Below are 15,532 nucleotides of genomic sequence, written 5' to 3' on the forward strand. Positions count from 1 at the left end.
GTTCTGGATTATTAACTGTATTCCCCCTGTGTCCATCGTGTCCCGGGTCTTATGTATTTGATGACTGGAAGCTTTACCTTCTAATCCCTCTCCCCTAAGACAGATGTCATATGATTTCACTTACGTGTGGAATCTGAAAAACAAAACAAACCACCATCACCACCAAAAAGCAGAAGCAGGTTTATAGAGAACAATCTGGTGGTTTCCAGAGGGAAGGGAGGTCGAGGGGTTACCTGGTTGGTTGTGAGCTGTTATATTTTGAGCTACCTGAAGTCTCTTCTCTTATCATCAAAGTAATTTTTTTTTTAACTTGGAGGAATTACATAAACCCTTGAGTCAGAACGTTTAATTACATTATTTAAAGTTTTAAGTATCTAAAAGTTTGACTGAAATATTAGTCTTTGTCATTTAAGGACTTGTCTAGTTAATTTACTATTAACTAAAATAAGTATTTGTGTTTTCGTTGAAGTAGTTTCAGGATAAAATGCTTAATCAAGCTTTTGTTGAATTCTGCCAGTGGGCTTATTCGCTAAAGAATAAGTATAGGGCCCATGCAGTTGGACGTCCAGACAAAAGCAGCTCAAATAGCACTAATTTCAGTCCCTGAGTTACCTGGACGAAGATTTCTATCAACAGATTATGTTCACATCTGTGTGCTTGCCGTCCGGGCCCCGGGAGCTTTCTGTGGCGTGTTAAGAAATGACAGTTCTAACAACTTGTTTTTTTAAAAAGTGTTCGCACTTTTTTGATTCAGGTACTTTTAGTGTTTACCAAAGAAGATAACCAGTGTAATGGATTCTGCAGGGCGTGTGAAAAAGCAGGGTTTAAGTGCACAGTTACCAAGGAGGCCCAGGCTGTCCTTGCCTGTTTCCTGGACAAGCATCACGACATCATCATCATAGACCACAGAAACCCCCGACAGCTGGATGCGGAGGCCCTGTGCAGGTGAGCATGGGACCCAGGGGCCCAGGCCCGAGTAGCCCCCGGCACATGGGATGGTGAGCGCAGCACGTAATACGCTAGCTTGAATTCATGGCCTTTCGGGTGGCCTTCCACACATGTAAAATAAGACATTAGGATGAGGACATCATTATTTCTGGGACGGATCTTCCTCTGTTTTGTTTCCTTTTACTTTGCTTTGCTTAAAATAGCAAAACAGAATTGAATGAAAACCGTCAAGGGTTAAGATGAAACCCCCTCTGCAGTTAACCGCAACTGTCACCTGCACGTTACTGCAACGGGGGCTCATAAAATTTCCCCGACGTTTTTAAGTTGTGAAAACTGTGAAAATTGCCTTCTAATGTTAAGTGAATGTGCCTTGTTTATAATACTTGCACAACATCAAACATGCGAACTGGGTTGCTCAATAGGAGGTTTTAGAGAAGCACAGATCGTCACGTGTATGTGACTCTACAAAGCTCCCCCCCCGCCTCCATCCAGCTTCCGCTGGGGGATTAGGGCTTCCTGGGGAAAGCTCTGAGCTTCAGAAGCTCTCCTTCCTGTTAGGCTCACCTTAATCCCTTTTGCCAGACTTCCCGCATTCGAGGGCAGGAATTGTCTTCTCTGGATGGACTATGTCCTCCTCACGGTGTGCTTTCGTGTTCCGGCCCCATCCAGGGTGCTCCCTCGGGGTATCCTCTTCCAGGCAGTACCTCTGGTAAGCATGGCTCCAGCACTGACCAGCCCACACCAGGTTCGGGTGGACCAGTGGAGAGTGAGCGGAATAGCCATCTTCCCTGCTGTCCAGACAGCAGACGCTGACCACGTTCAGCAGACCACTGAGCACATTCCTTTCCTCATGGTTGTGTCACAGCCCCGTCCAAGAGTGTGAGCTTCAGGTTTCCCTTGCTAGCTGTGTTCTACCACGTCATCTCCATCTTGTTGCCTGAGAGGGTGGGTGGGTGTGTGTGTGTGTGTGTGTGGGTGGGTGGGTGTGTGGTAGGGTGGGGGAGGAACTTGTGCCATAGTTAGTGAATTTTCTAGAGGCACAAGCAGGATCTGATTTATTTCCCCGAGTCAATTTCATCTCGAGTCTGGCCCTACCTGATTTATCTCCCTTAAGATCATCCCTTTAAGAGAACCTGCCCACTGTGGAGTATTCCTTCAAGGAACTTTCCAGGCTGTCCCTCATGAACTTGTCCACTCGCGCTGTCTCCCTCCGCTGACATACACAGCTCACAAGACCTTAGCCCTGGCAGAGCTCCTGCCCTTCCTCCTGCTTTTGGGAGACCTAATCAGCACTGCCTGCAAAGGGTTTTTCACCAGTTGCCGACTTGTCTAAACGCCTGGCATTCATCTGTATCCCTCTACTGGGGAAATTTGGACCTCCTTACACTCCTTATCAGATGCTTTGCTGAAGGCCAAATATTCTGTGCCTGTGATATTTCTAAATCCACCGGTTGGGGAACCCTGCTTTGCAAGTCTTCTCAGTTCTGGGCATTATCTTTGGTATGAGAGCTACATAGGTAAATGAGACGGGGTCCTTGCCTCTGACGAGCTAACGTTCTGGTTTGCAGGGCTAGCGAGTGATTTCAGTACAGGCTTATAAGCGCCCACAAGGAGGTGTATACAGAGTGCTACAGGGCCTGTGTCAGGGAGAGCTTCACAGAGGATACTTGGGTTGAGTCCTGAAGGATGAGCAGGAGTTTTGAGAAGAAGAAAGAAAGGCAGAAAATAGAACCACTGTATGACCCAGCAATTGCACTACTAGGTATTTATCCAAAGGATACAAAAATGCTGATTCAAAGGGACACATGCACCCCAATGTTTACAGCAGCACTATCAACAATAGCCAAATTATGAAAGAGCCCAAATGTCCGTCGGCTGATAAATGGATAAAGAAGATGTGGTGGGTGTGTGTGTGTGCATACACACCCCTCCCCCCCCACACACACTCTGGAATATTACTCAGCAATCAAAAAGAATGAAATCTTGCCATTTGCAACAACGTGGATTTAACTAGAATGTATTACGCTAAGTGAAATAAGTCGGTCAGAGAAAGACAAGTATCAGATTTCACTCACACGTGGAATTTAAGAAACAAAACATGAACACAGGGCAAGGGAAGGAAAACTAAGATAAAAACAGAGAGGGAGGCAAACCGTAAGAGACTCTTAAATACAGAGAACAAACAGAGGGTTGCTAGAGGGGAGGGGGGAGGGGGAGGGGCTAGATGGGGGACGGGCATCAAGGAGGGCACCTGTTGGGAGGAGCGCTGGGTCCTAGCCCTGAAACCGGTACTAACTTGAATTTAAACTTAAAAACAATTTTTAATTGTTAACTAACTTGAATTTAAACTTAAAAACCAACATTCCAGCTGGAGGGAGCCACATGTGTAGAAAGAGGCAGGTATACAGGGCTTCTCTGCTCAGTGCCCGATGGCTGCCGGGTCGGGCGGGTGTGGGACGTGGCTCTGGCCGAGGCTGGAGCAGCAGACAGGAGCCCCGTCACGAGGGCCTTGGGTGCTGAGCCAAGGGCGCAGACTTCCCCCACTAGGCAGTTGAGACACTGCCGCGGTCTGTGCAGGGGAGCGTCTAGAGCAGGTGGGAGATCCGGGCTGCCGGCTGGACGGGCAGCGTAGACGGGCAGAAGGCGCTGAGGCGCGTCGACCAGTTGTGAGGCTGTTGGCGGCGTCCTGTCCGCACCTCATTTCACTGCCTCCTCAGCCTCCTGTCCAGAAGCCCACGAAGGTAACAGATAAAAGCCGACCACAGCCGTTCAGAGGCCGGAGTTCGGCTGATCGGTGTGTCAGAAGCCGGAGAACAGAGGAGGCAGGGATTCTCTGTATGCCTCTTACCGCGGGGCCTAACGGAGAGGCCTGTCCTGCCCTGGGGACGGCTCGTGCGCACTCCAGCCTCCGAAGCCCAAGGCCACAGGGCCACACGGCCCTAAGGGAACGGGCCGGGGGGAGGCTCTGCTGAGCCTGGGGTGCTGGAGCTGCGCTGACAGACGGACCGACGGCTCTGCTCAGAGGGGCGCCACCGCATCTGGGAGCGGCTGGAGCCCTGCCTCCGGCCCCCCACTCCCTGCTGCCTCTTCATTCTTTCCTTTCTGCCTCCACCGGGAAACCCAAGACTGTGAGCCAAGGAGGCGGGCAGAGACGTGGGATTTTCTGCCGCGTCGTGAGGAGGGGCAGCGGCCTAGGGAGCGTGAGACCGGCCGTTCACGTGTCACAGCTTCACGACCGCACAGCGTGCCAGTTCACACGTTCGGTTAGAGGACGGACGAGGGTCAGTCGGGTCCACCCCGGGCGGCCAAGCCAGGCCTGCCTGCTGGCAGCGCCCTCGGAGCCCCGCGTCTGCTCCCCGGATCCCAGGAGGGCCACTCACGCCGAGGGCCTGGCCGAGGGGCGCAAGGGAGATTTCTGTGGCGCCCTCTGCTGCAGGCTCTCGGCCTGGCTTGTATCACTTCCGTCCAAGGACGAACGAACAGGGTAAAAGAAGTGGTGGCCTGTAAAAAGCTGCCAAATAATGGTCGGGGAAAGAACAGCCTCAGAGACTGAGAACATGACTCGCCACGAGCAATTTGCAGAACCTTTCAGAAGACGTATGCCTGGTGCACTCAGAAGAAACGAAGAACTATTCTTTTGTGCCCCGGGAGCAGGGCTCTGTAATGAAAGGGAAGATTTTATGAAGGGAGGTGAAGGAACTAAAGCTGGGCGTGGAAACCCAGCGTGCGTTAGGGGAATTAAATCCGTGTGGAGTGCCGGACGCCTCCTCGCCGTCTCCGGACTCCCCCTGGTCTGCGGCTCATGGTTACCGTCGTAAATGCCATTTTCAATCTGAGATTCGTTCCACGTGGCAGAGAGAACAGTGGCGAAGTACGAGTAATGGAGTTGTACTTTTGTCAAATTTAACTCCTCGAAGGGCTTAGCTGTATTCTTACGTTAAGCCTACTCTTTCCCGACAACGGAATTTCTAGCGTTGAGCTGGGCCTGTGGCTGCCTAGAAAATAAGTGCATTCCCAAGCTTTTCCTGCGGCTGGCCGTGGGAATGCCACGTGCATCCTCTGGAAACTATCCTTCAAGGGAGAGTGCGTGCCCTTCTTCCTGCCGTCAGGAATGGGGAGGCCATGGCCGGAGCGCAGCATCCGTCTTGGATCATGAGGAGGGAACCGTGTGTAGGCGGTAATAGGGACACCTCGACAGAAGGAGCCAGCTGTCCAGTGCCACAGTGAGCCATCACAGCCCTGGGCTGCCTACCTCCACACATCTTTTACGCGGGAGAAGACTCGTGTTGGAGTTTTCTCTTCCGCATAATCCAGTAAAATCCTAGTGATGCACCAGCTAGCCTGGTTTTGAGAGCCTCCCGGGGTGCTTGCTTGGTGTTTCAGAAGCTCGTGCTATAGACTCATGCTCTCTCTTTTTCCTGAGTTCTTGAGACCTGCCTTACTAATGTCTGGGTGTAAACGATGGTGTCAAGTCATTTCTTTCTTCATTTTCCGGAATTCTAAAGTCAAGGCTGTTATTTTTCAACCCAGGTTCCTTGATGTTTCTATTTTCTAATCAGTTCTTCCTCCTTGTGGACCAGAAAAAGTCAAGAGTGCACATATTTCATACAGTGTTAGCCCTCCTCGGCAGGTGTCAGCTTTCTTCCAGATAAACGTGGTCTTCCCCCTCTGCTTTGTCCTGAGCCCGTGCCCACCCTCGTTCCTGTATCCGGAGTAGGTTCCAGAACTACTTCCTGACTTCATCTGTACATTTACCTGCTTGCTATTTCTACCACTCACGTCCCTGTTTTTCTTCTAAAAAGGTGAGAGCCAGTTTGAGATGCCTGGCTACATACTTAAATTTGCCTTTTCTTTCTTGAAATCTTTGTGACGAGACAGAAATAGGAACACGAGTATAGTGTCCTAAGAAGTCACAGAAATACCATTCGTGAGTGCCTGTCTGTCCCTGTGTGTGATGAGTGATAGGTCAGTAGTAGGCCAGTTTTGAGAGGTGACCATGGCCTTGACTGTGTGAGTGTCTGCTGTGCCGTCGCCCTTCCAGGCTTCTCCAGCCGTTCCATGGCCCCCTCTTCAGGAAGGTGAGCATGGCTGTTCTCCAGGCAGGGAGACCGCAGTGGGACCGGGGACCGGCACCTGGGTGGCAGACCCTGTGGTGACCTGTCGAGGGGGCTCTTCCAATAGAGCAGCCGTGTGGTGCCATTACAGTTGGCCTACTCTGGAGCGGACAGGCAGATGGAAGCTGGAGGAACAGAGTGGGCACTGCTAAAAGCAGAAATGTTGAGAGGTGCGAGCCACACGGCCCCCGAGAGAGACTGGCTTGTCCCTAGCGCTGCGTGTCCATCCCTGAGCCACTCCGTACCCACATGCAGTCTGCATCTGAGGTTGGGCTCAGCCTCCTCAACCTGAGTTCCTTGAGAAAATGAGGCCCCAGGGCCCTGGGGCAGGGCCGTGCAAGAGGGGACACGGCCACACCGTTCACTTCTGTATCGTCTCTGGCTGCTTTTGTGCCACAGGGGCAGTGTGGAGTGGTTGTGACAGAGTCTGCGTGGCTCACAGAGCCTAAGATACTTGCCATCTGGCCCTTTACAGAAAAAGTTTGCCAAACCGAGGTATCCACTGTGTGTGCCTGGTTAACATCTCTGATGCTGCTGGAATGGCTACGTTATGGGCCGTCGTTGGGAGAGTTGAGAAAGTCACTCGAGTGGTTTTCTGTGTTCTGTGACCCGGGAGTGTTTCTGTTTCGTGAGCCAATGGAACGAGGTCCTGCAGTAAGTCGTGGCCGTTCTGTGTCCCATCCTGCCCACGTTCTCTAGGAGGTCACCACGCCCGTCACGGGGCTGGGGCCACGTGGGAACGGTCCGCTCTTCTGCTGAAGCCCCCGTCTGCTGTGAGTGTCTTCCTCCAAGCCCGGGGCCGCGTCCCCTCTGCCTGTGGCATCACGGCTCCTCTCCAGGGTCCCGCGTCCCCCAGGGTAGGGGAGCTCAGGGCTGGGGCACAGCCCAGCGCCTTCTCTCCTGGGCACGTTCATTCCACCCCGTCGTCTCCTCTCCTGGCTGGGGGTGCATCCCAGGGAGGCTGCTTCTCCAGGAGGGGTGAGTCGGTCCTCCAGGGAGCCTTTTACTCTGGAGGAGGGGGGGTTTCGGTGGAGCAGCGTCCCCTACTCTTCCTGACCAGTCCTCCATTCTTCTCTGTCTCTTCTTTCTGACGGATTCGGAGATCCTGCTACTTCTGAATTCTGCGGCTACCACTCTTGCCCACACTGTACCTAGGAACTCTCTGGAGGATGTAGGGAGCGGGCCTTTGGGCTTCGTCCCCACCGTAACCGCGGCTGTCAGTGTGTGGTAACACACATGTACTCGTGTGTCCCTTTGATGGCGAGAGACCGATAACCCCTGTCACATAAGCCCGAGGTAGGGAACGTTCTCCACCTGAGACACTCAGGTTGACAAAGGTCAGAGCAAGTAGCAGGCACGCCGTCTCTAGCCAGCTGTTATGTTTGTACTGCGTGAGCGTTCGGGTTACTCGTCCACGGAGTAGGGGGCCTGTCCCCTTGAGGGAGGAAGATTGAGTGGCCAAGAACGGAAATCCAGAATGTGACCTGCTCCCTCTTCTGCCTCCCCCCAGCTTTGATTGTTCTTCCAAAATTTAAGGGTATTTTTTTTTAAGAAGTACTTTACATTTTTTAAAAATTTGTTTGTTTGTTTGTTTGTTTTTTAAAGGTCTATCAGGTCATCAAAACTCTCCGAAAACACAATTATCATTGGTGTAGTACGCAGGTAAGCCGTCACCAGTTTTGATGTTGAAGTTCAGGTGTCTGTGTCCTGCTTGCTCTTAGCAGGGGCCTAACAGCTTGCAGGCTGTGACAGGTGTGACCTTTTTGGCCTTTTCTTCCTTCTTACTGTCTTTACCTCGCCAGTTACCTCCACGGAGGGACTTTCTGCTCTCGTGGAAGGTTTTGTGATTTTGGACTGCCGTTCACTTTAGAATAGGCAAACCATGAGAGAGTTCCGTTGCTCAAAGTATGAATGTTACCAGGGACATCTCCCGAGGGCCTTCTAACTCCCAAGTATTTATGAAGATTTGATTCATACATAGATGGGAGAAATCTTGTATTTCATCCTGAAATTGAAGGTAAGGAAAGAACAGAAATGCGCTGGGAGAAGGGCAGTATTCAAATAAGTGTTATTTAGCTTATATATTTTTGTAGATAGAAGAAGGAATTCTTTGTCCTTTAAACTTTTTTCCTAGAACGTTTGGGGGGGGGGGGGGAGAAGAGATTTTTTTTTTTTTTAAATTGGAAGAAGAAAGTAGGGAAGAATTTAAGTTAAAATATTTACATATCAAATAGATACGTGGTTACTCCTGTATTCTGGCTGTCCGTGCGATCTCCATATTTCAGACATTATGGTATGCTGCCAGAAAGCTACCTACGAAACAAAAACAGAAAACTATTTTCAATTTTACACTTCTGATTGGTATATTAATCTAATGCATCTAAAAGTATTTGACATTATATGATAGTCATAGTATTATGTAAATAGTGAGTAAAAGAGGTGAGCTATTATTGATAAAAACTGTCTCTAACCCTTGACTATGTTCTTTTGAAGGACGGATAGAGAAGAGTCCTCTGTGATGCCCCTCATTGCTGCTGGCTTTACAAGGGTACGTACCCATTTCTTTGTTATGCAGGTATCATTCAGCCGGAGAAATTATTTTTTTTATTAAAATTTGTTTTAATGTTTTTATTTATTTTTGAGACCCAGAGAGACAGGGCATGAGCAGGGGAGGGGCAGAGAGAGAGGGAGGCACAGAATCCGAAACAGGCTCCAGGCTCTGAGCTGTCAGCACAGAGCCCATCGCGGAGCTTGAACCATGACTGTGAGATCATGACCTGAGCCGAAGTCGGACGCTTAACCGACTGAGCCACCCAGGCGCCCCGAGAAATTATTTAATCTCCGTTCAGAGCCAGCAAAAGTTTTGAACTCATTTAAAGAAAAAAAAAATTTGTTGTCTTCATGCTGTTACAGTTTGGTTTAGCTTTAGAACTTGGTAATCTAATAATCTACGACGCGTTATGTTTTGGTCTCTCAAAATTGTGTCTGCTGAAGTCATCTAAACATCGTAAAATCTCCTTCAGTGACCTACTCTAAATGTTATGCCTTAGGATGTGTTTTGGTAATGCTGACCTGTATACATGCAACTTTAAAGGCAGTTCAAGGACTCTGGAAATGAGGCAGCCCAAACACGACTCCCTCTCCTCCCAGGCCCTGATCTGTTGGTCTCCCCTAAGCCAAAAGCCTGCTAAAGGCTTTGGTCAGCTGGTTGCCAGTGAGCCCTAGAAATCATGATGGAGAGAACTTACCTAAGGCTGATCCTGGGGCAGATTTATGGCCCAATTTTATGTCCATGAGGTAGTTAAGACCCCCCCACCCCCAGGCCATGAATTTAGTTAAAGTGGTTCTAGGTGGTAGGTGGCACTCCTAGGTATTTGGCAGAAGCAAATACGGATCCCCCCCCCCACCCACCCACCCAGAGCAAGAAGAATCTTCCTCCGGCCTCAGAGAATCTCCATGAGTAACTGCCCCAGGGCCCAGGCAGCCCTCCACGCACACAAGAGGAGAGGCACTGCAAGTGAGAGCTAGTAGGGGAAAGACAGCAGAAATAGGCCCCCACGACCCACAGATACCAGAATTCTCAGACACGAATTATGAAGCAGTCATGCTTAGATGTAAAGAATAAAAGACAAGACGATCTTGGAAATGTCTGCAAGGAATAGGAAACCGTAAAAAGTGACACAGCAAATTCTAAGCAGAACATAAGTAACTTTTGAGAAATGAACACATGTAACTGAAAACTTGTAAAACTTAGTGGGTCAGAAGAAGTCTTAGAGCATGTAGCACAGAGATTCGGTAACAGAAGATAAGTTAGGGAAGTTAAGTGTGGAGGACAAACTGTATAGTTTAGCATGTATACAACTGGGGTTCCCGAAGAACGGGAGAGAGAGAGAGGGGCAGAGGCATTATTGGAAGAGAATTTTCTAGAACTGATGAAAGATTATGGTCCACAGATTCAAAAATTCCAACAAATCCGAAGTAGAGTAAATAAAAAGAAGACACATCATGGTGAAAAAACAAAACAGATTTTTTTTTTTTTTTGAGAGACAATGTGAGCGGGGGAGAGGGCGAGGGTGAGAGAGAATCTTAGGCAGGCTCCACACTCAGCACGAGGCCCAACACGGAGTTCGAGCCCACGACTCTGGGATCATGACTTGAGCCAAAATCAAGAGTTGGACACTCAACCGACTGAGCCACCCCGGTGTCACACCTGGAAAGAGACCTTGAAATCAGCCAGAGAAGAAAGATTAACTTCGGGAGAATGACGACTATCAGCCAGCTTCTCTGCAGTGATAAACGGAAAATAGAACATACAGGAATAACCCTTGCAGAGTGATAAAGGAAAGCAACTAGCCCTAGCATGAATAGCTTCCAAAAATGCAGTTGAAATAAAGACTTTGAGCAATGTGAAAACAGAGTTTGCAACTAGCAGATCCTTACAAGAAAATGCTAAAGGGGGTGCTTCAAGCAGAGGGAAGGTGAATCCCAAGTGGAAGGCTTGCAACGCCAAGAAATGAGCAGCAAGAAAATGGTGAATATGGGGGTAAATCTAAGCACACATTGACTGTATAAAACAGTAATAATAATGCCTGGTCTGATGAGATATTACCGCGGGAGGACCGCAGCCCGAGAGTCCCGCCCAGACAACTCCTTGGTCACCTTGCAGGGCAAAAGGGGGTGGGTGTAAAACTGAGAGTCCTGTCCCCCCGCCAGGAGCCCTATCTGAGGCAAAGAACTGAGAAAGGACTCCACTGCGACACCAGATGAACTCGAACAAGACACTTGAGGAGCAGGGAGGATAAAGTGGAGGGAAGTGGTGGGCAGGGAACCTGCCGAGCGCGGGGTCCCGCCTACTGCTGCCCTCCATCTGCGCCTGCGTGTGCATGAACGCCGGGTAGCGTAGCTTCGCCTGTGGTTCCATAACGTGAGAAATGTAGGTGAGATCTAGATCTATGTAAGTATGCTGTTCAGGCCCAAAAGGGAACACTCAGACTGCAGTATATAATACTCTTCTAACGCAAGGGACGTACCAAAAGAAAAATTTGAACAATGGCTCAGGATTTAAATTCTCGACTGTCTTAGTGAACCTAGGCATCTTCAGGGTTTGTGGGGAGGAGGTGGGGGTAAGAGCGTTCTCAGGACCTTATCTAGCAGACATGAGAGGGGGCGGGCAGCAAAAGTATTCTGAAGCCGTCGTCGGTGGGAAAGGTGCAGACTAGAACATGCGCTCCCTGGGAGATGGTCTGTTCTGGGCGCGATCGGGATCTTGCTTTCAAATAGAGCAAAGAAATCAATGTTAGCCTTTGAGGTCAGTGGAAAGGAAGGCAGCCAGTAATAAACGGAAAGATTTAACAAGCCTTCCAAATTCACAAGAGGAAATGTGAAATTTATAGCCGCCTGGTCAGACTGGCTGACACGAGGAAGAGGAAGCCGCAGTGTGGAGCGAGTCGTAAACTCGCTAGAAGGGCTAGAAGCAAGCGCGTGTGAACGGACCGTTTCTCCCGGTGAAAGGCCTTCTGGACTGGGTTACAGAAGTGCGACCGTGTGACGTTTATAAGACAAAGTGATGTAAGCTTAATAAGTGAACAAGGGTGGCAAGTAAATGCAGACTAAGAAAACCCCCAATATGAACATCGGATAGATGGAGTTTAACATGTTACTTTATACACGTGCCGTTTTTCTATAAAAAGCATACATTGGATTACTGTTATTGTTGCGTAGTTTTGTGGTTCCCAAGACAACTCCCAAAACATACACCCATATCGGCACCGACTCCCATTCCCTCACCTCCAGTAATTCATATTAAATGGTAGGAGAACAAGTCAGCCAGTGTGAAAGGGAGTGTTCCTTTAAGTACAGAATCCCAAGTTGGAAATGATGGATCACCTCTCGCTAGTGGATCCTAGATCACGTCCTCTCAACCTACTTGGGAAAGCATTCATACAAGGAAAAAAAAAAAACTTTCCCAGCTAACTTTGAAGATACTTACACGATAACTCTTCGGGCTTCAAAGCTGGCTATCCTTTTTAGCAAGGAGCTCGGAAGCTTCTACTTTCTAGAGAAACTTGGGGGTAGATGATGTACCCTGCCTTGTATTCTTTTCTTCCAGCCACTGGGAGTCCTTAAGCTTTTATGTTTGTATGAGGTCTCTTCAAAAGGGCATAGATGCATGTTGGGAATGTGTGTTTGCTGTTCTCCACAAGGAAGTACATTGGCACAGCTGTGGGCTGGAAAGAGCATCCTGGTGGAAGGTATAGGAGACCTCAGTCCTTTCTCTTCTTAATATAATCAAGTTATCATGAAGCTTGAAAATGCTGGAGTAGCTGATGCACACAGTCCCCGCCCTCTCGCCCACATACTTGGTCACTGTGTCCTCTGAAGCCTTTGCTGAAACCAGGCTTAGGTGCACATCTCTAAGCACAAAGGCTTTGAGGTAGTCATTGTAGAGGTACGTGACCTGGGAAATCAGGAGTGGACGGCCAGTCGTCAGAGACCACAGGTGAAAGCTAATCTTCCTTCAAGGAGAGCCCCATACCTTCACGTAACAACAGGATACCGAGGTGGCTGAGTGCCTGGTGACAGAGCAGGGCATCTAGACCTAGAGGGAAGGTGACTGCCCCAAGTCCCGTAGCTGGGGGGCAGTGATGCCGAGGCTTGAGCCAGACCTAGACCCGAAAGCCAACACCATAGTGGGATCTCTGGTATTCAGAGGGCAGTCGGCTACTTTGCGGATTAGCCAGAGTTCAAGGTTTCAGGGTGGATGGAGAGCTGCTTGCTTCCTCGGTGGGACTTGGCAGCCAAGCCCCTGCTGACTAACATCTGAGAAGTTGGGGTGTGGCGTCTCTCAGCACTGGTTGCGCGTCAGAGTCCCTTGAAGAGCTTCCCTAGAGAGTGTCTTTCAGGTGGTGTTGGAAGAGGCCTGCCCGTTGCTATTATTTGGCAAGATTGCAGGTAATTCTAATAGGCAGCCTGGGCTCGAGAACCCCTGGGTGGGGCCCAGCAGGGCGGGTGTGACGGGCTCTGGAAAAGCGAGGTTGGGTCAGCTCAGGGGTCTGCAGGGTTTGTGGCCCAGGCGCTGGGGTCGGGCGGGGCGGGGAGAGGAGGCCAGCTGCTGCTAGAGCAGTAGGGATGACGGCCTGTTCTCCAAGCACCCCCTGACCCGGTGCCCTCCTGCACCCTCCATGCCCTGTGGAATCCTTGCGACACACGTGGAAATTGGAGAAGGGCAGGAAAGACGGGATGTTTAGAGCAGGGGTTAGTGGGGGGGGGGTGCAGACAGCAGGGGCAGGTTGCTGTACGTTTGGTCCCACGTGCCCATTTTGTAACTTTGACGCCTGCCTTGGAAGTTTGGACATTTACGTTCACACCCAGTGAAAAGTCTCATTGCATCCCTGGGAGGCCATTTATAAATACACGTGTCTCCATGTCCCAGGATCTCACGTGCAGAGCAGGTGAGGCCAGCCAGGCCCCTGGACAGCTCAGGGCCCCACCCCGTGTCTGCTGGCGGTGGCACAGGCCCTGTGCCCCCAGTCAGCACCAGGTACCTGGGCAGGTGGACGGCATTCTCGGGTGTTCCGTGGAGTCAGGGCTGACCGAGGAATGCACGGCAGGCCCAGCACACTCCTCTCCTGGTGGGGCACCGCTCTCACGCTTCTGCGGTGGGAGGGGCTGTGTTCTGGCCTGTGGGATAGGGACCAGGGTGCCCACAGTCAGCGTGGCTTGCTCCTCCCTCCCCTCCCCTCCCGGGGATGGCGATCACCGTGCTCTGTGGTCGTGCAGCGGTTTGCGGTTAGAGTGCTCTCTCCCTCCGCCTCACTTGGTCCTCACGGTCACCTGCAGCGGGTAGGAGCAGGATAGGCTTGTACAAGAGCAGAGCGGGGCCGGGTGCCTCGTTTAGGGTCATACAGCTTATAAGGCATGAACCCGGGGCTGGATTGATTAGGTTGCATGACGCTCAGACAAGACCCTGATCACTGTTTAAACAGAGGGCTATTGGTCTTCTATGCACCTTCACTGGGGCAGAGGCAGGAGCTCCATGAGAGGCCCATGTCCCAGGTTGGTCTGGCTTTGGCTTGGAGGTGGTGGCCTGCACAGGTCCGGCCCTGCCTCTTCGGCCTCAGCCTTGTCCTCGGCCAGCAGAGTGTCGTCTATGCATCGAGCAGGTGAAAGCAAGAGCTGGTCACAGAAACAGGGGTGAGTAATGTTCCCCGATGTTTCTTTCACCCGAATGGAACTAGGTGACAGGACACAGTGACCTCTAAGATGTCTTCACGGAATACATAACTTGGTGGCAGAATGGGTGCGTGCTCCTCACGGCCGCGTGAGTAGCTTTGTGGTGAGGTGTTTCCATCATGTGAAGGTTATTGCACGAGGTAGAGATTGTCCATGGCAGTAAGGCTACCGGGCAAAGCCAGCACCTGTGCTGTGGAGGGCCATCCTTCAGTGGCTTGACTGAGCCATGGTTAGAGGTGCGTGTAGGAACACGTTGCCGGGTGGGGGTTACCTTTGTGAGATGCAGGTGCCCAGAGAAGTGCAAGTGTGTGTTTGCTGACTGTGGGCTTGAGCAACTTTAAAGAGGACAGCATACTGTGCTTGACTAAGTGAATGTACTCTAGAAGTTAATATAAATTAGGACTTCAGTTAAATGAATTTCTTCCTTCTGCATATTCTAGCCTCTGATAGTGCCGTGCAGATAACCAAAATCCTGTTTGCTCAAACAAAGCATTTTTAAGCCCGGTCGTCTTCTTCTTTTTTTTAAAGTGTATGTATTTATTTTGAGAGAGAGAGAGAGAGTGAGCACATGAGCAGGGGAGGGGCAGAGAGAGAGAGGGAGAGAGAGAATCCCAAGCAGGCTCCATGCTGTCAGGGCAGAGCCCGATGCAGGGCTTAATCTCATAAATTGTGGGACCATGACCTAAGCCGAAACCAAGAGTCAGAGGCTCAACTGATTGAGCCATTCAGGTGCCCAAGCCCTGTCTTCTTAAAAGCGAATTTGGTACCTGGGGTGCCTGGGTAGCTCACCTCTGACTCTTAATTGCAGCTCAGGTCACAGGCTCACATGGAGCCTGGTTGGGATTCTCCCTCCCTCTCTCTCTGCCCCTCGCACACACCCTCTGTCTCTCTCTCTCTCTCTCTCAAAAAACTTATTTTTTTAAAAAAGCTAATTTGGTACTCAGATTTTCACCTCTCAGTTCCTGTTCGTCATTAAAGATGACGTGTCTTTTTAGGTTTCAGTTACCCACGTGAGAAGTCTGTGAAAAGAATTTTTCCTGATAGTCAATAATAACTTAAAGATGCACATTTGTTTATCCACGAAATCCCCCTTCTCTTTGTAGAGGTATGTGGAAAACCCCAGCCTCATGGCCTGTTACAACGAACTGCTCCAGCTGGAGTTCGGAGAGGTGCGGTCCCAGCTGAAACTCAGGTAACTCTGCCCCTTCTGGAACGCCCACCGCACCACTCAGGGCAGC

General features: G+C 50.4%; 1 protein-coding gene across 3 annotated transcripts in view; it reads left to right on the top strand.

Moving 5' to 3' along the window:
• The window catches only part of PDE8A (phosphodiesterase 8A), a 154,357-nt gene that overhangs the window by 73,775 nt on the left and 65,050 nt on the right, over positions 1-15,532 (top strand). For all 3 annotated transcript variants that reach the window (XM_049614215.1, XM_049614214.1, XM_049614213.1), the window contains exons 3-6: positions 755-945; positions 7,668-7,724; positions 8,556-8,610; positions 15,398-15,486. In XM_049614215.1, coding sequence (XP_049470172.1) covers positions 755-945; positions 7,668-7,724; positions 8,556-8,610; positions 15,398-15,486 — 392 coding nt within the window. The remainder of the gene's footprint in view (positions 1-754; positions 946-7,667; positions 7,725-8,555; positions 8,611-15,397; positions 15,487-15,532) is intronic.

Source organism: Panthera uncia, assembly GCF_023721935.1.
Source record: "Panthera uncia isolate 11264 chromosome B3 unlocalized genomic scaffold, Puncia_PCG_1.0 HiC_scaffold_2, whole genome shotgun sequence".
NCBI classification, from domain to species: domain Eukaryota; kingdom Metazoa; phylum Chordata; class Mammalia; order Carnivora; family Felidae; genus Panthera; species Panthera uncia.